General features: G+C 43.6%; 2 protein-coding genes across 2 annotated transcripts; both read right to left on the bottom strand.

The window, feature by feature from the left end:
• Positions 1-2,331: 2,331 nt before the first annotated feature.
• LOC120113154 lies at positions 2,332-3,655 on the bottom strand. Its single transcript, XM_039133973.1, has 2 exons — positions 3,408-3,655; positions 2,332-3,302 (listed from the first exon to the last, which is right to left on the bottom strand). Exons 1-2 carry the CDS (start codon positions 3,522-3,524, stop codon positions 2,922-2,924), a joined length of 498 nt encoding a protein of 165 aa, XP_038989901.1. The 5' UTR covers positions 3,525-3,655; the 3' UTR covers positions 2,332-2,921.
• A 96-nt stretch (positions 3,656-3,751) lies between these two features.
• On the bottom strand, positions 3,752-4,864 carry LOC120113141 (NAC domain-containing protein 105-like). Its single transcript, XM_039133963.1, has 4 exons — positions 4,720-4,864; positions 4,328-4,635; positions 3,838-4,225; positions 3,752-3,759 (listed from the first exon to the last, which is right to left on the bottom strand). The coding sequence occupies exons 1-4, from the start codon at positions 4,862-4,864 to the stop codon at positions 3,752-3,754; spliced, it is 849 nt and encodes a 282-aa protein (XP_038989891.1).
• Positions 4,865-23,507: the final 18,643 nt, after the last annotated feature.

Genomic DNA, 23,507 nt, shown 5'->3' with positions numbered 1-23,507 from the left:
CCATGATGAAACTCCTTTCCCACCAGATGAATCTAGCCCATTTCACATTGTATTGCTCTCATTCATTGAGATTTATAAACCACCATAACATTAGGAAACTTCTTCTCCATGTCATTATGCTCCCATAACTGTGGTTAGCAAGACACAATCCATCCCTTTCCACTACACATAAATGTGTTTTGAAAGGAAAGAGTTGAGGACCATCCTTAATCTAAAGAATAGTGTGATCGGTGATGGATTTTCCGTATCCCCTTGAACCATAAGAAGAATTTCCATGGTGATATGTAGTTTGATAGAAATGCATATTAAATCCTACATTCTTGCATACATAAATGCATTTTGAATAGTAATTCAAGAACTGAGAAGTTAAACTGTGAAAAAAAACTGAATATATTGTTGAAGAAAGAGATCAACGAAGTGCACACCTTATTTTTGATACTATTAAGCTTGTTAGGTTGCTGATTTATAGAAAATATCACAAGTTCTGAAAATTTACAGCATCTCTTTCCCTTCAAGGTATTTTTTGGCTGCAACTTGCAAAGCATAATTATATCAAAACCAAGGTTCGTTGTACCGACCGTACCGACGTACCAGTGGGCACCGGTACAGGCACGGTACTGGTACCATACCAAACCGAAGCGGTACTGTGCCGGTTCGGCTGGTTCGGGCCAAAAGCCAAAACTAATTTGAGGTCGGTGGGGGCCGGTACCATTCGGTACGGACCGGTACCGGGTCGGCTCGGGCCGGTACCAGGTTGGCACGGTACCGGTACGTACCGGCCCATCCGGTACCGGTACGTACCGCACCAGTTCTGTCCGGTACTGGTACGTACCGGCCCGCACCGATCCGTACCAATCGGTACGGCAAACTTGACTCAAAACTCTAGTTCCTGAAAAAATAAGCTTTTCATTGGTTTTCTTTCCATGGAAACTTTTAGTACTTTCAACGATTTCCTTCCTGTTCTTTCAAAACCTCCCCTAAAAACTGAAATTGTGATTTATTGAATCAATTTACAAATAAACAATCCAAAAGAACCATAGAAAATCATATCAATGCAAAGCTTAATGCTGGTCGCGAAGCACAATTTCTTTATTTCTCTTAATGTAAAACTGCTTCTATCTTCTGGAGAAAACAATTACAAGCTCAACATAAATAGTCAATATTTTCATCTTCAAAATTGTCGTAAATATATTTCATGACATAAGCAGTCACCAGCCTATGTAGAACTAGGTGGTGTTTCCTGCAGCTTCTATTCAAGTATGCAAAATCTCTTGCTAAATCATAGGATCTTGCTAATCTGTGATCATCCTATAACTCTGAATCTTTTTAGCTAAACTATGATTGTTAGAGCTCTCCTAGAATTACTGACCAGCAAAATATCTCAAGATTACATAATTGATTGACTGGAATATTAATGCTAAATTGAAAGTTTTCACTTATATATATATTCCCGTTCCATTTCTCTTACTTGTTTCAAATAAAATAAACTAAAAAGGTTGTTTTAGGATGTCTGGATTGTGAAGAAGAGAGAGAGAGAAAGAGAGCTAAGAAGGAAAGTGTATGAAGGAAGGGGTTGTGAGCTTGAATGATACTACTCAAATAAACTCTCAGTTGCATGATCTTGTCATTTTTCTGAATTTACAACATGCAGCCAAACTTCATTTCAGATAAAAGCATACATTGCAAAATCACAAAATATCACGATTATGAATTACATGCAAGCGGGTGGGTCACTGCCAGCCTTTCCTTTCACTATCGGAAGCTCATTGGTACATCGCCTATATTCTCAGACAAGCTACCTTTCCATTCAAGAAGTTACCGAGGTTCCATGCCGAGCATGGAGAAAAAGATCTTTTAAGATGATAGACTAAAAGAATTCTTAAATAAATAACAAGAACATGATGCCTGAGAAAGTTGTTTTTATATGTTTGGTTAACCATGAAAAGTGGTACATTCCAAAGCAGCTTATATTTAGTTTACAAATGAGACTCTTGGTGTCGATTTAGTTGGGTTTATATGGTTGGTTGGGTGGATACAAGTGGATGAAGGGCAAGGAGGTGGACTACATGCCAACTTGCATTATTCTTCAGAAATCTGATACTTTGATCAGTATCTCTCCTTTATGATTGAAGAGAGAGAAAACATAACTTCAAGGTGTAAAGTTCCTCTGCTTCTTGGGGTTCCTTTCTGTATTCTGCAATTATGGAACTATGCAACAAAGCTTGAATACTTGGAAGCGTAGCTGAATTTATTATTATAAGGAAAGGCCAACTTTGATTTCTGCTGCACCTTTATTCAAAGCAGAGAGACCAGAATTGCAAACCCAGCAGCAAAATCCAAACCTTTTTCATTTTTCGTGAGATGTGCCATAAACTAGAGCATCTTTTATAAGGCTTTACCTGCCACTAAACTGAAAGGTGAATTAAGAAGCATTTGAAAAATATTTGGAACAAAATAACTCTCACCAAAGGTTACAAACAAATGTTATATTGTTCACATCAGAAAACATACTGGAAGATGGTTCCCATGGAAGGGTTAGATTTTTTTTTTTCAAGAATGAGTCTTCGTGGAAACTAAACCTCTCCTAAAAAGTGAAACTGTAATTTATTGAATCAATTTACAAGTGAACAATCAAAAGGACCATAGAAAATCACATCAATGCACCGCTGAATATTTGTTGTGAAGTGCATAATTTGTTTATTTCTTGCTGTGTAAAACTTGGAAAAAATGATTACAAACTCAACGTAAATAGGCAATGTTTTCATCTACAAAATGGTCATAAATATATTTCATGATATAAAAAATCACAACCTATGTAGAACAAGGTGTGCTTCCTGTAGCTTCTATTCAGGCAATTAAGGAGAAAAGCTCATCATGCCATGTTGCTCAACACCGACGCCTTCATTGGGTGCATCAGCGAATTATTGGAGAATCTCATCAGCCAGTGGTGGTTCAAAAATCTTTTCTAGCTCATCAAGAGTCGGCAATTGCAGAATATCCAAGTTTGTATCAGGTGCATCAGCGAATTGTTGGAGGATCTTTTCAGCTGGCAGTGATTCAAAATTCTCTTGTAGTTCATCAGGAGATGGATACTGTAGTGAGCTATCATGCGACTTATAAGAACAAAACTCCACCTCTTGGTCAAATCCTTCAGTGATCTGCTGAATTGGTAATACAAAAGGTTGATACCATATTTCTTGCACCTCCAGCTCTCTGCTTTCCATTGTAGGAAGTTCTGTACCACACAATTCTTTGCGAGCACTCGGCCTCAGATAAATCTTGCAAACAACCCAGTCATCCAGCTGCCATAGAGGATGAGAGGCACAGAGTTAATATAATAATGAAAGATATTTCATTAGCAACTACTAACAAGAGATATATGATATTTATGGAAGCATGACAAATACCTTGTTTCGGTCCATCGTCATAGCTGCATCACCACATCTTCTTCTAAGGTTCTGGATGGAGTACTCTTCCATCAACCAGATGCTCTTTTCCTCCTTGCCCAAGGGGGTTCGTTCCATATAGCTAAAGTTTTGCTTGGAGCCAATGACCTGGCCCTCGCTGTTGAGCACTAGCTTCACCGATTGGGTAGATTTCCATCGACCTTGGCCTGCAACTCGAGATGCCCTCGTGCTGGCTTCTGCGTCTGGATGCTTTCGAGTGGTCCAGGTGAAGAAGAACCACTCCGAGTTTCCATTTGCCATGGCCATTTGAGCTGAAGAAAGGAACCCAAGAAAAGGATGACGGGTTAGGAACCTTAATCACAGCAAATATAGATAGAGAATAAGAAAAAGAAGAGATCATGGTGTTGATATATATATATAATATGTTTACCAGTAAGGTTGCTGGGGTGGTTTCCATAGACATCGGCTTCTTTGATTATGTCGCATGGAAGTGGCTGATGGAGGAGCTTCTCCTTGAGGAAGAAATCCAAGAGCTCCTCATCCGTTGGCTGGAAAATAAATCCAGGTGGCACCATCATGTATTCTAGCTGTGGTATCAGAATATCAGATGAGAGGGAGTCGGCAAAGGAGACAGACAAAAAGTCAAATAGGAGAAGAAGACCAATAAGAAGAAGAAAAGATGGAGAAGAGTAAGGCACTTCTATCCTCCTTCTTTTGAAAGCGGGTTCCAATGTAGCACTAGCAAATTGTTTCAAATCAGCGTGAGCCTTGCGAGCTTTTGGAGTCAAGTAAATCTTGCTGATGACCCAGTCATCCAACTGCAAGTAAAGGATTAGAGATGCAACGTTAGAACATCAATTCCTACACTCAAGAAAAACACAGCAACAAGAACATTGACAGTTATTTAGGGTGATATGCACCTCATTTGTGTCCCTCATCTCACCAGCACTACCTCTCCTTCTAAGGTTCTGCATAGAGAACTCCTCCATCAACCAGATACTTTTGTTCTCGCCACCGTCCGAGTTCTGTTCCATGTAACAGAAACTCTTCTTCGACCCAATGGTGTTATTCTTGGAATCCACCACGTTCTTGACACCTTTCGTGGCCTTCCATCGTCCCAGGCCTGCGCGCCGAGATGCACGGCTGGTTTCGCTTGCGCCTGGATGCTTCCGAGGGGTAGAAGTGAAGAAGAACCACTCGAAGTCCCTGTTTGCCATGAGATACTCCACTGAAACAACCCAAGAAAACTCAAAGAAAGGGTTAGAAACCGTGAATCAAAAAAGAAGACAATGGAGAAGCACAAGATGATTACAAGCCAAGTCCTGGGGGTGGCATCCATAGACGTCAGCCTCCACAATAACATCGCAGGGAAGAGGCCACTGAAGTAACTTGTTCTTGAGGTAGGTGACGAGGAGAACCTCGTCGCTCGGTCTGAACAAGAAGCCCGGCGGCAGCATTGTCGTCCCAGCGACCTCTCTTGGACTCCAAGCTTCTCAGACGAAGATCAGAGGATTGAGGAGCAAAAGATCGCACAAGAGAGACGGAGAGAGCGAGAGAGGAAGAAGGATCAGGTGAGGAGGAACGACTGACCGAAGTACAGATAGAATACAGAGAGGCAGTGATTGACCCTCTAGAGATTCTTTCACACAGGCGAACCCGCGCGCTAACGGTCACATTTTTGCTCGAAACGGTTGCAATCGCTGCCGGTTTTGCTCCGGTGGAAATCCTGGAGATTAGCTCATCTTTAGTAAACCGTTGTGTCCCCGGAAATCTTGGATTTGGCTGGCCCGGACCTCTCTTTCAACTAATTCCTTGTCTTCTCTGGATTCAGCTGCCACGTTCTATATTTGGATTAAATTTGGCCTCCGAAGGCCAAATTTCACTTCGATTTAGTTCTAGCTTGTTGCTATAAGGGCCTTACTGAGATTACGTTGACCCTTAGTTTGCAAATCCTGATACTTGGGAAGGTTTAGTAATTATGGTTTATGGGATTTCATGTTTGGAGGATTATGAGTTATTTGAGGCTAAGCTTCCTCAATCTTATCAATGGCTCAAGGGATTTGAAACTATCACTAATGATTTATTTTTTGCACAGCCTTGTACACGAACCATATTCAGTTGTTATGTTCACGAGAAATTCATTGAATTCTGTAACAAACACCAGCTGTTATTACTTATGTACAGCTTGCTGTGCACCGTTACCCAGGGTGTGACCAGGGACTTCAATCTAATTCAGATGATGATGCACCGATACAAAACCAGCATGCATACTCGTCTGCAGCTTTTTGAATTTGTCTACTGAAATGTTTGGCTACTGAAATGTTGATCAACACCTGGGGAATACTTTGTGGCACTAACCCACAGAATGTCTTATGGCTGCAACTGCATGGTGAGAAAAGAAAGACAATTTTTTAAGACCGTAACCAACCCATATTTTTGAATATAGCCATGTATCAATAGACTTTTGCTTTCCACTCCCACACCACAATCACCCACTAAATAAACACAGAATCCTTGATGCACTGATTTTTTATAAATATGATGGCATTTGATGACTTGTTATCTTATCTGCTCTTTCTCACGTTCAAACTTCTGATTCCAGAATCATGAAAGGAAGGACTAGAAATGATAAAGTGCATGGGTTAGTTAATTCAGCAAACTTGATGTTCATGCAATTAGGACAAAAAAATATTATAACATTAAGTTGTAAGGGCACAGATACATCCTCGGTATATAGAAAGCTCCAGCTAGGCCAAAAATCTTCTGGTGGAATAGAAAGCTCTAGCTCTTTAATAAAATCACAAATTTCAATTTTCAGTCTGAATGCTGCGCCAAGAGATGCCCTAGTCTTGATCCTACATGTGGGAAAACTGCTTTAATTCTATGGAGCAGCGTGTGCAGGTTCTAAAATGTTCTTTGCCAAAATATATGTCCGCATCAATTCAAAAAGGTGAAAAAGTAACACCAAAGAAGAAAAATCATATAAAGAATTGTAAGAGTAAGTTTCTATAGAAAAAATAGATATATAATATAAGCCTATAATTGATGATTTTTTAGAACCTAGTCAAAGGTGCTCGGATTGAACTTATATTGGTCTACTTGTCATAGCTTAGTATTTCTTAGATATCTCTAATCCACTAAGAAAGATCATCCAAAAATGACTAAAATCCACTCAGAAGTAATTAGAAAAGGAAAAAAAAGTGAGAGATTCGATATTTTGAGCTCTAACTTTCCCTTCCAAACTTCAGCATTGATTCCCTCTGTCTCTAGCTCAAGTAGCCCCTTGGAGGAGAATTGGATCTCATTCTCCCATTTTAGATCTCTGTTAGTTTTTTTGAGCTCTTTTCTAGTCATTGATTTCTTAGTTTGAGCTCAGATTCTCTTTAACTTTCTCTATCCCCCTTGCCTTCCGTTCAGCTTCTCCCACAATTCTATTAAATCTAGATCACCCAAATTCTAGGAGCAAGATCCATTTTAAATCCAAGAATGGTTAAAGCAAAGAAAAGTTCAAGATAGAGGAGATCCTTAAGGGCCTCCTCCAAAAAGTTGGATACAAGTTAAATCATGCCAATCTATATACTACCAGAGAATTCTTCTTTCCCCTTTTTTTTATTTTTCTTGCTATGAACTTGTGATCTCCATATATATCATGTAATTGACTTGATTTTAATAACAATTCTTTGCCCCGTATGATAAGATTGTGTGTGTCTTTATTTTCTTACTTATTTCAGCTTAATTCTTGTATCTTAGTTAAGTAGATTGTGGTCTTTTACTTTCTTTTATTTTTAGAATATCTAAATGGATGGATAGAGTCCAAAATCTCTTGAACTAACTTCTTAGAAAGCTCTTGTACTATCAAAACCCTAATTGTAGCATTGTAGAGTGCGCATGGGGATTAAACTTTTGGTTTTTAAATCTCAGCCTCCAATTGCTTAATAAGTGTATGGTATATATGCCGTGGACTCCTTCTACATGAGGAAGTATGAGCCTAGGCCTTCATTAGAGGGGTTCTCCATCTTTTAGCCTTCCCTAATTGTACATGCAGGTCTTACTCAAGACTTAGGTTTTGTGATGTTGTCATTATCTACTCTTATCTTTTGATTTTTTGGTTCTTTCTGATTTTAAAGGGCAGGCGATGACTCCAAACCTACCACAGACCATGGCCATGACCCTTTGTCTAGAGGTATTTGCACTGATAAGATGAAGGGACTATAATGCATGATGGATCATAGAGAAACATAGGTAGGCAACAATCACATGTCATTGTCTCCCAACCAAAAATATGCAAATCAAATAAAAATAAATAGTTAATTTGTTACGAGGTAATATTGACTCATAAAAGGAAAAAAAATGATACATAAAATATAAGTGTCAATTAATACAAAATAAAAAAATTACACATCGATTAAAAAAATTCAAAATTCAAATTTACTATTAAAAGAATATTCCAAACATATGCAAAAAGGAATATGCACATCAATTCAATGGTTCAACAAAAATTATGTCTGAATCTAAACTATATTTGAAGTTTAATTTTCAAAAAAGAAAATTCTCAAACGAACATGACAAGAACTAGATGCTAATTGAAGTGGAACAAAACTTGTGTATTGGATTTAGAGATTTTGAATTCAATGGTTGAACAAAAATTATGTCTAAATCTAAAGTTTATTTGAAGTTTAATTTTCAAAAAGCAAATTTTCAAACCAACATCACAAGAACTATATGCTAATTGAAGCAGGACAAAACTTATATATTAGATTTAGATATTTTGAATTTCATTAAAAAGGAAAATATCAAGCCAACGCGCAAGAGATATGTTCTAGAATAGACTAAAGCATTACATCATGCATCATATTGATGTAAATGTAGAAATAAAAATTTCCAACCAATACCAGCAATATGCGTCTATTATCATAGAAGAATGAAAGTCAAAAAAAAAGAAAATTAAAATATGATTTGGGGTGGAAGTATTTTTCCGAAATTAATATCTAATTGCTAAAAATGGAATTGTGGTTCAAAAACAAACATCATGTCCTTAGAGACATTCTAATATCTCCATGTAACATATTGAATAGGGCTCTTTATTAATCAACTTGTATGCTATCTGATCATTTGTTTAAGTTGTGCTCAACTCATTAAATAGGTCATCTTAGATTTAAATTTGATTGGGTATAAATGGGAGATTTATTTCTAGCACTTTTCAGATTTAGAATTAGAATAAATAGAGAATACTTATGTTTGAATTTGAAAATTTTTATTATTAAACAATTGTAGGTTTCCAAATTTTATTTTTTGATTGCTTAAAAATATTAAGAAAAATTATAGGGACACTCCCTCAACTTAGGGCCTACCCTAGAGATATTCCCTCAACTTTAAAATTTCTAAATGAGTTCTTCAAGTTTCCAAATTAGTCCTCTAGCTCCCCAACTAGTGGACGTTGTTAGCTTGCCAATCAAAATACCCTCACCCACTCAAGAGTGCGGACAAATAAAGGGGTTTGAAGTGCTTTGAGATCTGTGCGGTGGGTGATATTTAACTATGGGCCATATACTATAGGTGCTTTGAGATCTGTGTAGATGAATGGAGTTCATAATGCTTTGAGACCTGGGTGATATGTTATCTTTATCTATGGGCCATATACTAAGGGTGAATGTACGAAGAGTTTTATGTGCTTTGAGATTTGCACGGCGGGTGATCCTTTTTCTCTCAGCTACTTTTTTTGAAGCGGTTGTCTCTGCTGTTCAGGCTGTCTCATCTCGTACAGTCTCCGCTTGGCTTCCGATGCTTGCCCCTTCCAATGTTGGGCTGTCTATGCTAGAGAATAAATGAAGTGGTTTTGAGTGCTTTGAGATTTATGCAGTGAATGATCCTTATTTAACTTTAGGTTATATACTAAGGATGCTTTGAGATCTGCGTTGGCGGATGAATGAAGAGGTTCGGAGTGCTTTGAGTTCTATGTGGTGGGTGATCTTTCAAGATAGGCTATATACTAAGGATGCTTTGAGATCTATGCTGTAGATGAATGAAAGTGTTCAAAGTGCTTTGAGATCTATGCAACAAATGATCTTTAGCTGTGGACCATATAATAAGGGTGTTTTCATATCTGTGCTATAGATGAATGAAGGGGTTCGGTGTGCTTTGAGATTTGCATGATGGGTGATCCTTATTGTGGGTCACATACTATTAGTCATATTTATTTTAGGATATCTAGTCCTATTTTAGCTAAATGAGGAATCCAACCCAAATTGTGAAAAAGGAATCTCGCTGGGATTATAAATATGAGCTATGTACCTCAGTTTAGATGGTGTAGATAATCAATAAAATAAAAAGGGACTTAAGCCCTATTTTTTGATTCTTCCATCTTCATCTCGATTTCTTTTGAGAGATTTTAGTTGAGCGGGTTAAAGAAAATCTTTCTTCTTTTTAATCGATTTAGGTTGGTATTAGAGCCAAATTTCTCTACATCTATGGGAGTAAGTTGATATGATAGCCATGCTCTTACCTGATGGAATTCTATCTTGATCTAATTAGATCAAGTTAGTATTAGCGCTTTGATCTTCTACATCTATAGGAGTAATTAATATCAGAGCTAGATTCCTTTACATTTATGGGAGTAAGTTGGTATCAAAGTCACGAATTCTTCTTTCTCCTCGATCAAATTAAGTTAGTATCAAAGCTTTGATCCTCTACACACTACAGAAAAAGTACCTTTTACCGACATTTTTCACAGCCTTTACTGACACTAATAAGCGTCGGTAAAAATTCCGCCGACGCCAGAGAAAGCGTCATAAATGCATCGGCGATAACTGAGTGGGAAAGATTTTTGCTGATGCTAAAGAAAAGCATTGGCAAAACTCGGGATTTACCGACGCTAAAAAAAGCGTCGGTGTAGGCGCTTTTGCCGACACAAACACGCGTCGGCATAAACTACTACTCGGGCGTGTTGCCATAGTTGCTGGGATTTTTGCCAACGCTTATAAGCTCGGTGAATAGTTTTACCGACGCTTTTAAAGCGTCGACGAAAGCGTTCCAGCCACTAGATTTTAACGACGCTTTAAAGCGTCGGGAGAGGAATTTTTTTAAAAAATATATTAGAAAAACACATGCATATCATAAATCAGCATTTACATCAATATAAACCTGCATTACATTTACATCAACAGAAATATTCAAATCATTCAAAACATTCATATTGTCATATATGATTAATAAGTTTAGAATTACAATGTACTTTGAAAAATATAAGAAAGATACATATAAAACTCCTTAAATAACAGTCTAAAAAGTATCAGGGACCAAATTTAGCACCATCATCATCTCTACGAGTTGTTGAAGTATCAGAAATCTACAAAAAAAAGAGAAACTTTAGAAGTTAGGAATATGAAAATCATTAACTCATACAAAATAAGTGATAATTATATAAAGTCATCAAATACATAAAGTGATTTACCTAAGGAGGGAGAAATCGTTGTAACATAGATGAAATATTCTCAAGCTGAGACTGCAAAGTTTGTTGGTTCTGCTTCAGCTCCACCAACTCTACCTGATGGCGATCCTTCATATCTTTGATTGTTGCCCGAAGTCTACTAACTTCTGCATTGTACTGCCTTCTCCAGCATTTTTTGTATACATGCCCATTGCAGACAACTGAGTGGGAGTAACCTCAACGCCATAACCCCTCACTCTACCATAACGCTCTGGGCCCAATAATTCAGCGAGCACCTGAGCTTCGACATGACTGGTTGCGTCGGATGATGATGACTCCCCGACGTGCTCTGAAATAAGAGTTGTTAACCTGTCCTATATCTCTCAAAAGAAAATGTCATATTAATGTATGCCAATAATAGAACTAATAAAAATATCGTTGAAAGATTCAAAGATGAATACATACAACTATATCTTTTGACTTCTTCCGAACAAAACTGCTATCTCGGTGGGTGTGAGTCATCTTATAAAACTCCACCTTACTAGGCTCCCTCCCATTATCATCCATCTATAACAAAAAGTATATTGGCAAGCTAGTTATCATGATATATGCTATATGATAGAGCAGTTTAAAATAGTTTCAAAGAGTTTCAAAAAAATTTACGAATTCAGCTCTACGTCGAGCATAACTCATCGAGTCTGGAGTATGAGGAATAGTCTGAGAGGCTCGTGCAGCTCTACCAATGTTGGAATATGTCTTTCCAAAAAAAGAATGAACAATATAAATTTGTAATCTAATTATTAGTAAATACAATATAAAGTATTGAAAAAATATACACAACCTGAGCTTTCACGAAAAATCAATAGTGGACAAGCTCCCTCCACTGATTAGGGATTACATCAAGAGGAAAAACACGGGCAACCTCCTCTTCTATCATACCATCGTGCTTCCAGTCAGCCTTTAACTTGGCTCTATATTCTTTCCACTTGCGGTTGACGGACTTCAGCACCCAATCATGGCTCTCTTTAGGGAGCAAAAACTTTTTCTACATCAAAGTAATTAAAGAATGTTATAATAATGTTAAATCAAAAAATAAAATTATGATAGTAAGCAAATTCAATTCTTTACCTCAATAACTTTAATAAGCTCAACCTTATATGAAGGAGGCATTTCATCTCATTTCGTATAGTTGAGCGAACACAACTGACCCTTCCGCACAACCGATCTTAAAAAAATTGATAAAATGCTTGCAACCCTCTTGATAGGCTGCCCCAGTTCATTGCAATGTACCACGATCTTCTCATCCTCGCGTAGGCTCCACATGTCCCATGCTCGAGTGGGTCCTCGTGTCCTCCTCACTCTCTCCAGTCCATCTATAAAAATAAAATAAAATATCCATCCATTAATTAAAATATTAAAGGCAAATGATTTAATATAATTAGATTGTAAGAAAAGTTAATATATAACATGTAAATCAAATTATCCTGGATGTGCACGTCATCCATGTATGGATAATCAGCAGGTGGAACGTGCTCAGACTGAGACTCGTGCTGAGTATGAGACTCATGCTGAGAACGGGACTCGTGCTGCTGGGGCTCGTCGGGCTGCTGGGACCGCAGGGACTGATTGGAAGAAAATCCGATGGACGTGTACTGAAACTCAACATCTCTGAATCATTTTTCTCGCAGCATGTTGTTACCTAGTATGCACAAAAAGAAGTAATATTAGTTAAATAATAAATAAAATCTAAATGAATTGCTAATTAATTCAATGTGACCAGCTGAGCAATTGAAATTGACCTTGTCAACAATTATCTTGCAAAGAGATCGTAGCAATCCTATAATCACAAAGAACCTTTCGATTGCCAACATGGCATACGGCAAATGGCACAAAGAGAGATTGGTTTATAAACTATATATATATATATATATATATATATATATATATATATATATATATATATATATATATATATATATATATATATATATATATATATATATATATATATATGGTCTGGCTGGGTTAGAATATTAAGACATCCAACCCCTTAACCTGGAAATGAACTAATTCAATTAGTGAGAATTGGAACCAAACTAATCTATATTATTTAGACCTTGCACTGATAATGTACTTCCTATTATCTGATGAAATATTACTCAGAAAACATTTCTATATCAAGAACAGTTGCTGACCATGCCAGGGACATTCTCTGTTTTTTTTTTTTTTTTTTGGTAAAAACGGCTACTCATATCATATAGTACGAACGTGAGTACAGCCCTCCAAGTCACGGGAGAGTAAAAGGTACAACTGTGAAGGGACGTCTACATCAGACGTCCACAAAAAAGCACCTGAGTGCCGAGCGACAAAGGAGGCGACCCAATCTGCTGCCCGGTTCGCCTCCCTAAACACGTGTGCTGCCTGAAAATCAGCCATCATCTGAGCCATCCTACGGGTCTCTCGAATGAGGGGATGGCCATCCCCAAACCGATCCACACCCCGAATCAGATCAATGACCACCGATGAATCACCCTCGAGGTACACCCGCTCGGCCCCGGCTAACTGCCTCGCAAAGGATAAGCCCTCCCAGGCTGCCTGTAGCTCTGCACCAACCACAGTAAATCCAGGCGTACGCCATCCTCCTGCTGCTACCATCCTGCCACAATGGTCCCTGACCACAAAACCGACCCCTCCGCACAAGCCATCTACCGACCTACTCCCATCAAAGTTCACCTTGAGATAGCCAGGGGGTGGGGGTGCCCAAGAAACAATGGCAAACCGTGGCGCTGAAACAGCGTGGTGAACACCCCAGATATCCCTGACCAGCCCAGAAGTGACTACCGAAGTCGCCCCAACAACCTCCCTCGCAAGCAGCAGCGCCCGGTCTACCACCAACCTCGGAGGCGCCCTCCTCCCCTCAAATATACCAGTATTCCTGTCCAACCATATATGGTAGGACAGGTACGCTACACAGATCCCTGCCTCAACAGATCTGGGATGCCGCATGGAAACTCTCAGCAGATGGATCAGATCCTGCACCAGCATCACCGAGGCCGGTAACTGTATCGGTGACCTCCTCCATATGTCTCGGGCCCTAGGGCACTGCAGCAAAACATGCTCCATAGTCTCCTCAATATCTGCACAATCCTCACAAAACTGAGGGATCCTCATGCCACGCCGCGCTAGCACACTCCTAGTCGGAAGGCAGCCCCACGCCACCTTCCAGATGAAGAGTGCCACGCGCGGGTGCACCCGCATCCTCCATATCCACCGCCCCTCAAACTGTCGGACTGGCTCCCTCCTGAACACTGCATGAAGATCCCTAGCTCGCACCCGTGATCGCCCCGTCGGTATCCATACCAGCCTATCCGCCTCCCCCCCTAGGGGTCGCTCGGGCTAGAACCAACTCTGCCAACTGCTCTCCAAAAACCTCCCGAACCAACCCCTCTCTCCATCGCCCTCCCTCGGCATCCAGTAAGTCACTGACCCTCCACCCTGCTAATCTCGCCGAGTCCACCATGGTCGGCATACTGCATAGCGGTACCTCAGTCACCCATCTGTCCTCCATCACATCGATAGACAGACCGTCGCCAATAGCCCATCCGATCTCCGGAAGCACCACCGTAGCTCTGGCACACATCTCCCTCCACACCGGGGAATGACGACGACCCCCACGCACGCCCGGTACCAAGGCGCCATACTTAGCCCTCATCAGCGAGGACCATAGACTCTCGGGCTCAAGCACAAATCTAGCCACATGTCTGGCTAGCAGAATCTCACGCCTCGCTGCCAATGCCTGAACCCCCAAACCACCACAGCTAGTAGGCTGGCACACCACCTCCCATGCCATCAAGTGAACACCACCTCGACCACTGCTCCTCCCCCATATGAAGTCCCTGAACAACCGCTCCAGGGATCGCAGGAATCTCACCGGAACAATGGCATTAGTAAGCAAATAGATAGGGACTGACGACAGAACCAAACGCACCAAGGTGATCCTCCCTACCATAGACAGAGCATGCATCCGCCACCCCGCTAATCTGCGTCTGATACCAAGCTCACACGGCAGACAATCCCCACTCCGCAGCCGCCGGTCGGACAATGGGATACCCAAATATGTCATCGTGCCCACCTGCTCACCGACCCCCAGAATCTCCACTATCGAATGCTTCATAGCCAGTCTGGTCTTTGGGCTGAAGATGATGGCTGACTTGGTCAAATTGACCCTCTGACCTGACGCTGCACAGTAGACCTGGAGAATCTGACCTATAACCCGGGCTGACTGACGCGTCGACCTGGCAAGAAGCAAACAATCATCGGCAAAGAGTAAATGAGATATCGCAGGGGCCCCAATCGCCGGTCTATAAGCCTCCAGCTCCTGAGTGTCCACAGCCTGGCGCAGGGATCTAGACAGGGCATCTGCACAAATGATAAACAGTAGCGGGGATAGGGGACACCCCTGGCGCAACCCTCCAGATGACACAAAGAACCGAGACGGCGTGCCATTCACCAGAATGGCAAAGGAAGGGATCCGAATGCAGCCCATAACCCAACTAATCCACCTCTCATGAAAGCCAAACCCCTGCAAAGTCTGCTGCAAGAAATCCCATCTCATCCTGTCATATGCCCGCTCCATATCAAGCTTAATCCCCATCAAGCTTCCCCTCACCGGGGCCCTACCGAGATCAAACATAAACTCCTGGGCAATAAGCACATTATCAGATATGCACCGCCCCTCCAGGAAAGCCCCCTGCTCTGGACCAATGAGTCTCGGGAGGACAACTCTCAGCCTAGCAGAAATAATCTTGGCCGTGGCTTTGTACAAGGTCGTACAAAGGCTACTCGGCCGGTAATGACTCGGTTCCGTAGCATCCTGCCGCTTCGGAATCAAGGTAATAAAGGTCCGCTGCCAATCTGCCGCCATCACTGCCGTGTCGAAGAACTGCTGTATGGCCGCCGTCACATCTCGTCCTACAATCATCCAGTATCTCTGGAAGAACATCGGAGGGAAGCCATCCGGCCCCGGAGCCTTGTCCCCCTCAAGGGACCATATCGCCTCTCTGATCTCCCTCTCCGACACCGGACTGATCAACGCATCAGACTCATCCTCAGATACCCCTGTCGACGGCGGTGGAATACCCACCGTACTCCCTCCTGTAGTCTGCTCGGTCCACCTGGCCCTGAAGAAACTAACCATAATCCTCTGAATCATATCCGGATCCTCTGTCAACTGCCCATCCTCACCCCTGATAACTCTGATCCTGTTCTGATGCCTTCTAATAACTGTCGCCTGGTGGAAGAACCTAGTATTTCTATCCCCCTCCAAAATCCACTGGGCCCTCGATTTCTGTCTCCAAAATATCTCCTGCTGTCTGAGAAGGCAATCATGCAGTGATAAGAGCGACCTCAACTCTGCCAACTCCCCCTCCATGAGACCTCCCCCCTGAGCCTCCTGCACCTGTAACCTGGCAATGGCCTCCTCTGACTCCTCGATCCTCCTAAAGATGTCTCCAACCTCCTCACGATTCCACCTCCTCAGCCGTCTCCTCGTCAGCTCCAATCTCCGGGACACCCGGTACATAGCATCCCCCCTGACTGGTGTACTCCATGCTTCCCTCACCATCCCCCACGACCCGCGGATAGCATAGCCACATCTTCTCAAATCTGAAAGGGGGTCGAACTGGAATGTGTACATCTGTGCTAATCAAAAGCGGACAATGATCAGACGCTATCCTCGGTAAATGACTCACCAGGTGATCCGGGTAGCACTGAACCCATCCGGCGGTCCCATAAGCTCTATCAAGTCGCTCCCATACTCTAGCCCGCCCCTGCTGGTTATTGCACCAAGTGTACCTAGGACCCACAAAACCCAGGTCTATCAGTCCGGTCGATGTCAAAAAGTCCTGAAACTCCATAATCTTCCTCTCATGAGTAAACGGTCTACCCCCCATCTTATCAGAAGGATCTGTGATACAATTAAAATCACCTGCTACTAACATGGGATAGCCCAAACTGATCAGCTGAGATACCTCCTCCCACAGTATGCGCCGCACCCTAAAATCGGTACTGGCATATACCGCAGCAAAAACCCATGGCCTCAAACTGCCCTCCGAAACCACCATAATCACCTCCTGAGTACAACCATGGAAAATATCCACTTTACATGGACCCTGCGCCCACGTAACAATAATACCTCCTGAAAGCCCTTGAGACTCCACTGAATAGAATCCCCACGACCTCGGTACCGCTCTCCTAGCCTTCTGTAAGCTCTGTCCCGACAACCGGATTTCCAAAATTACACAAATATCCGGATTGTGCTGCTGCACAACCCTACGAAAGGCTGGGGCAAAAGAGGGCTTTCCCGCGCCACGGCAATTCCAAAGGAAGACCTTCATAATTCACCCATGGGTTTGTCACAACCCCCTCCCCCGGGGTTGCAATCATGGAAAACCACCTCCTCGGCGGACACTCCACAACCCGAATCCACTGGGTTCACCTGCTTCACAGCAGCCTTCAGTTGGACCAACATATTGTGGTGATCCCCTCCATCAGCAATATGTGCCACTTGATGTGCCGTGCCACCACCAACATCACCTCCTGCCACAGTGCCCATACCCGTCTCCGTTCCCCCACACAGCTCCACACTGGTCCCCCCAATCCTTCTACAGCCAAAAGAGTCCACACTAGAGCCTGGGATCCTCACCTCCTGTCTCCCAAGGCCAAACTCCCCACGGCTAGACATGGATGCCATGCCATAGCCCACCGAACCAGATGTAAGGAAGGCAGACATAGTTTCAAGCATAGGTGCCTTACCTCGACTGGAGTTATCCAGAGCCATTCCGCTCCCATCCGGCCCGTCCTTGCGTCCCACCTCCTCAGTCGCGCTAACCGGAGATCGCCGTCCGGCTGCCGAGAAGCCCGCCGCTGCCGAGCTTGCCCTCTTCACCTTCCGTCCAGAAACCGCCAGCATCCCACGCCGCGAGGTGTCACCGGCCCCCTGCCATCGCGCTCCGCCCGTGGAGGTCGCTTGTTCGTCGCCGTGAGCGGTGGAGGGGAACTCCAGCTCCTCCGGTGGCCACCTGCGTCCGGCCGCCCTAAGGGGCAATTCCCAATCGCACTGCGTCCCTTAGACCCCAGCCCACGACAGGGACTTCTGGATCTCTTCCTTGGGCTCGGCCCAAGCCCGCCACAGCCCAGACCGTCAACGAGTCCATCCAGGCTACCAGAAGCCCGACCCGGTCCATCAGCCGGCCCACACTGACCAGGGCCTGTTCCCCGGCCCAGAGCTTCACCGAGTCGAACCAGACCCGACCCGTCGCCTGACTCACCATCTGCAGCGTGTTGACTCATCTCCCCCATGGCCGCCCCCGCACCAGCCATCGTAACGTCCTTCTCCGGCGTCTTCCGCCGAGCCACCTTAGAAGGTTTCTGCCACCCTCCAAGATCGACCGGCGATGGTACCTCCGTAGGGAGCTCGTTGGACTGGGAGGGGGTGGACGCCGGGTCCGGCCGAGAGCCCGCCACAGTTGCCTCCTTCCTCTGCACCGGCTTCTTGGCCACCGGCTTATGCCAGGTACGGCTCATCACCATCCATGGTCCATACGCCGCCGGCTCCTCCACTGCACCCTCTGCCCCATTCTCCGGCCCAGCAGCCCCCTGAACATCCACCCCTCCGCCATACAACTTCCTCCCCCCTGCCTCTGCCGTCTCCCCCATACCCAACACCGGAGGGAATCGGCCGCACTCCGGCGCCGAATGCCCGATCCGGCCGCACATGGAGCACGGAGCAGGCAAGTTCTCATATACAAAACTTTGCCAGAAAGCCTCCTCGACACCTCCGTTTCTACCCCTCACCAGCGTCCCTGGTTTTAAGGGACCAGAGCAGTCGAGCTCGATTTTTAACCTTGCGAAACCGAACCTCCGCCCCTGCTCCATGAACCCATCCAGAGCCAGTGGTTACCAGCTCTTGCGGCGATCTTGTAGATAGTCTCCTTCCTCCAATAGTCCACTGGTAGCCGTGGCATCCGCATCCAGACCACCACCCTGCCTACTCCCATGGCACCGGGCACGAAGTTCGGGCGCCACCTATCCATCGCCAGAAGCTGCCCGGCTACCATCCATGGGCCGTTCATCACCGCTGCTTCACGATCTCCCTCCTTGGCAAACCGGAGGACTGTGAACCCATCCATCAACGGGAAGATCTCCACATTGTAGTCCAACCGAGCCGCTCTCTTGATCTCCCTCGCGATCCACTCGCCTGGAACTGACCTCCCGAAGCTTCTAACTATGACCGCCGTGCTCCGCCACTCCGCCCGAGCGTCCTCCAACTCCTCCTCCGTGATATCCACCACCTCGTCGGAAAACCTCTTCTGCAGAAACTCCAGCTCACGGTTAGATGGCTGCTGACAAGACCATGCTGGCTGGCGAGCCGACCCTTTTGCTACATCTGCCCAGGAGCGCCCCTCCGTCGCGTCCCCCACACCCTGCGCAGCAGATCCTTCCGGCTTCCCCGCCGCCGGTCGAGCCGAGGCCCCCTTCCGAGGCTCCATCCACCACTCCTCCTACACTATTCAACCCCCACACCAGGTGTATGGGAGAATGCCCCACCCACCGCACGGAAATTAGCGCACCTAGGTACGCATCCCGAGCCACTCTCTCTCTCTCCTCTCTCCCTCTGCTTTTTTTTCTACCCTCTCTTGAGGTGAGAGTACAGTAGTTGGGTTTTTCAGTTACTATATTTTGCATAGGTTGTCATTCTTGGATTCCATCAGCGCACGTATCTGTAGTTTGATGCGGTAGAAATTATTATAAGGGCTTAAGGTTTTCATTTCTTATTTAGGTAGAGTTAGTAGTCTATGACATTAGAGTTTATAGTGGTGGATTAGAATCTTCGCATATAATGTGAAGATTTATTTAGAATTATCTGAATGCATTGCGGGGTCCTCCTTCCTACCAATATTGGCCGGCAGTTTGGGGGTTGGAAGCATTAATTGCTTCAGAGCGTTTGGTCTGTGGTCTCCTTATTTTGCATTGCATAAGCTTATGTTTAAACACTGAGCCTTCAACAGTAGACAATAAAAGCCATGTTAATTTTCTGAAAGTGAAAAATATTTGTCAAAAACTGGGCACTGTTTCAGTGAAAACAGGCGGAGGTTCCATCTTCTCTCTTTTGTTTACAGTGATGCTAATCTCCTCGACCATGTAACCAAAGAAAAAACAGTAAAAAAGACAGAAGACCTATCCTGCACCCACAGCAAGCGGGCCATCCTGCTCGTGATGCTCCCAGACACGCCTAAACAAAACTTCCATGAAATGTTCTTTCTCTATCTTGTAGCAGAGGACTAAGAAACAAGCCCCGTAAAAATAGTTGCCCATTTATATTTTTTTTCCTTTTTTGGGGGGGTTTCGAATAAGGCCAATAAAATCAAGAACAAAATGCAAAGAAGGATTACAGAAATTCTACATAGAATCAGAAAAATCAAGTGCTGCAATAACAACCGAGGGAAATCTAAGAGGCAAGATAACGCAAAAAAACCATATAAGTATCCAAAAATAAGCACCACGAATCACCGCAAATAAGATCAGAAATAACAGACAATACATCATGCATATAAATAAGGACTTCATATAGGCATTGTTTCTATGGACCAATCCACGAGTTACTAATATTTGGTTAATTCTAAAATTTGAAATGCCGAAGAGGGTTGGGAAAAAAACTCACCTGCTATTAAATGCCAGAGAGGAGGGAGGAGGAGAGGAGCTTGCCGTCGGACGTCGCTCGGCGCCGGAGAGGACAAGGGTCGGCCACTCATCATCGGAGAGGAGGGAGGAGGAGAGGAGCTTGCCATCGAACGTCGCTCGGCACCGGAGAAGACAAGGGTCAGCCACTCGTCGTCGGAAAGGAGGGAGGAGGAGAGGAGCTTGCCGTCAGACGTCGCTCAGCACCGGAGAGGATAAGGGTCGGCCGCTCGTCGTCGGAGAGGAGGAAGGAGGAGAGAAGCTTACCGTCGGACGTCGCTCGGCACCGGAGAGGACAAGGGTCGGCCGCTCGTCGTTGGAGAGGAGAGAGGAGGAGAGGAGCTAGGGCTAGCCTTGATCGGGATGCAGAATGAGGAGGAGGGGAACAACCGCTAGGTTTTGATGTCAATTTTACTTCTGACGACGCGTATCAGCGTCGTCTTAAGCCATAGTCTACGATGACGCTAGTTCAAAAAGCACCGACGCTTGGGAAAAGCGTCGGCAAAAAAGGATCGTTACGGCACAATTTTTCTGTAGTGACACCTGTAGGAATAAGTTAGTATCAGAGCCAGATTCCTCTACATTAATGAGAGTAAGTTGGTACCAAAGCTAGAAATTCTTCTTTCTCCCCAATCGGATTAGGTTGGTATCAAAGCTCTAATCCTCTATATCCATGGGGGCCTCTATTCATGGTCCAAATACATGAACAACAAGCAATCAAGAGAAGTTCTATCCGTGCTTCAAGTACATCAAAGGACAAAGACGAGTATGGATGCTAGTTCTTCCTCGATGGATAATGAGACAAAGGGACGTCTCATACAACTGGAGGAGAAGATTGTCTAACTCACTAAGATCATCTTCAGATTGGTGATACCTTCAGCACAAGCACCAGCAACTCCTATTGCCAAGTTGTTTCCTACATCTCAAGATGACAATCTACCATCCAGGAAGGAGGATGGGATAAGCAGCCTACAGGTACAAAAAATATCTCTCGTCAACTATTTAAAGTTAAAGGTCAAATCGAGAACAATTAGCTAGACCAGTTGAGACATACTTTACTGTCTATAGATACTCTAATATCCAAAAGATATCTTTTGCCAATCTCAAGCTTTCTAGCAATGATCTTACCTGGTGGAATTCGTACATAAGGAAAACGACATCTCAAATCTAGCATAGAATAAATTCAAGAGTCTAACCAAGTAGTTCTACCCAATCAACCATGAGAAGGATCGGTGGATCAAGCGACAGTACCTATGACATATGATCAGTCTGTCCAGAAGTACACTATCCTGCAACAAGTTTGTGATAATAACCACCACCCACCCAAGGCAATGCTCTTTCCCGCAACATGGAAGGCAGCTGTGGGATGCTCACTCTTAGGCTCTTAGGCACAAAAAGACCAAGTGCTAGTTATTGACATAAGTTGGTTGAAAAAAAAAATAAGCCGCTCGATAGAAGCAAATCTCACATGAAACATATCCCAGCTGGGTATCATAATCTCCCCTAAATGCAGGCTGTTGAATAAAAACGAGGCCATATGTAAAAGTCTGCATTTCTATTGCTGCTGGCATGTATATCTTGATCATAACTGTAGGAATATTAATCACAACGCAACAGCATTGTCAAAATCTTCTTCATTAAAAGAGATAAAATCAAACAAAAAAAGTTACAAGGTGAAAAACAAACAGCGACAAAGAACCTATAACAGCACAGTAACATCTGATAGAATACCATCAAAAGAGTCAGATTAGTTCTGGGTCCGATGTGAATTGTTCAGCACTTATCAGTCTCATAGACCTAACCATGTGCTCATCAGAAGCCCGGATTCCGCTTAACCTCTCTTGTACAGACAGGAATGAAGGGATATCAAAAGCTTCAGAAACTCTCTCGTGGTAAAGCAGGTCTTCTGCTAAATTAATCAGAACTTCCCTGGCATATTCCCTCAGTTCCGCTGAATCACCTCTCAACAGATCAATCAGGACTGGTATAGCACCAGCTTCCACCATAGCTTCCCTGTTCACTCCTTCATAACTTAATTGTGCAATGGTTCCTGCAGCTTGAGCAGCTAGAGTTATTGAGAACAATTTACCAGATGATACAGCTTCAAGGAGGAAGGGAAGTCTGCCAAGGTAATAGCCCTCCTCACCTCTCACAACATTGCCTGAAACTCTTATAGAACCATAAAACAACAATTGCAGAAGAGTACTTTCCTCCACTCCTCTCTTTGTATTCTATTTTACATTACTAATATATGTAATATATCAAATTGTATTCAGCATTATTTGGTCTATAGATGAAAATAATCACAAGCTCTAGCCTTTAAACAGGAAACCAGACAAGCTTTAGCACCATGGTAAAACTTTACCAAGGCACAATAAACAAGCTACATCCATTATCTAAGTAGAGGTCCATTCTCCAAGTAGTTTAGATCTCATAAAGCTAATTGCCAACTTTCATGGTGGCATCCTCATAGCATGCTAAAACAGAAGTTGTACTACATAAAAGAAATAGAATTTCTAGTAAGAGCATGAATATTATCTAATCTTAACTTCTGAGATCAACAATCGCCAAACAACTATATCCAAGACGACGATAGAAACAGTATATACAGACTCGCAAATACTTCACTCTGAAGAAGAATGCCTGGGTGGTGCAGCAGCTTGCATTTATCAGGCTGCACCGAACAAGTCCCAGGAGTCTTGATTTCGGATTGGCGACTACTGACTACCATTCTTCTAAACTTTGAACCTTAAATATTCATTGGTATCATCATGTTCAGAGTGGGCCTTGCCCGTAGCTCTAATTTGCGGGACTCCAAACTCTCCTGCATCAGGGCTCTCATTTCCCGGTCAAATTCCTCTTCCTTCTTCGGATCAACTTCCACCAACTTCTGCCTGACCTGGACACTGTCTTCCTCATCAGAACCAATGGGTCCC

This window comes from Phoenix dactylifera, chromosome 14 (genome assembly GCF_009389715.1).
Source record: "Phoenix dactylifera cultivar Barhee BC4 chromosome 14, palm_55x_up_171113_PBpolish2nd_filt_p, whole genome shotgun sequence".
Lineage (NCBI taxonomy): Eukaryota > Viridiplantae > Streptophyta > Magnoliopsida > Arecales > Arecaceae > Phoenix > Phoenix dactylifera.
Note: the sequence above shows the minus strand (reverse complement) of the source record. Positions and strands in the feature narration are given on the sequence as shown.

Bases quoted from the DNA above. Each gene is read 5' to 3' on its own strand.
- LOC120113154 (XM_039133973.1), bottom strand. From the start codon at position 3,524: ATGGAACGAACCCCCTTGGGCAAGGAGGAAAAGAGCATCTGGTTGATG. The intron at 3,303-3,407 runs GTATTTGTCATG...CCTCTATGGCAG, and splicing joins TGACGATGGACCGAAACAAG to CTGGATGACTGGGTTGTTTG.
- LOC120113141 (XM_039133963.1), bottom strand. From the start codon at position 4,864: ATGCTGCCGCCGGGCTTCTTGTTCAGACCGAGCGACGAGGTTCTCCTC. The intron at 4,636-4,719 runs GTAATCATCTTG...GGGTTGTTTCAG, and splicing joins CCACCCCCAGGACTTGGCTT to TGGAGTATCTCATGGCAAAC. The intron at 4,226-4,327 runs GTGCATATCACC...CTTTACTTGCAG, and splicing joins AGATGAGGGACACAAATGAG to TTGGATGACTGGGTCATCAG.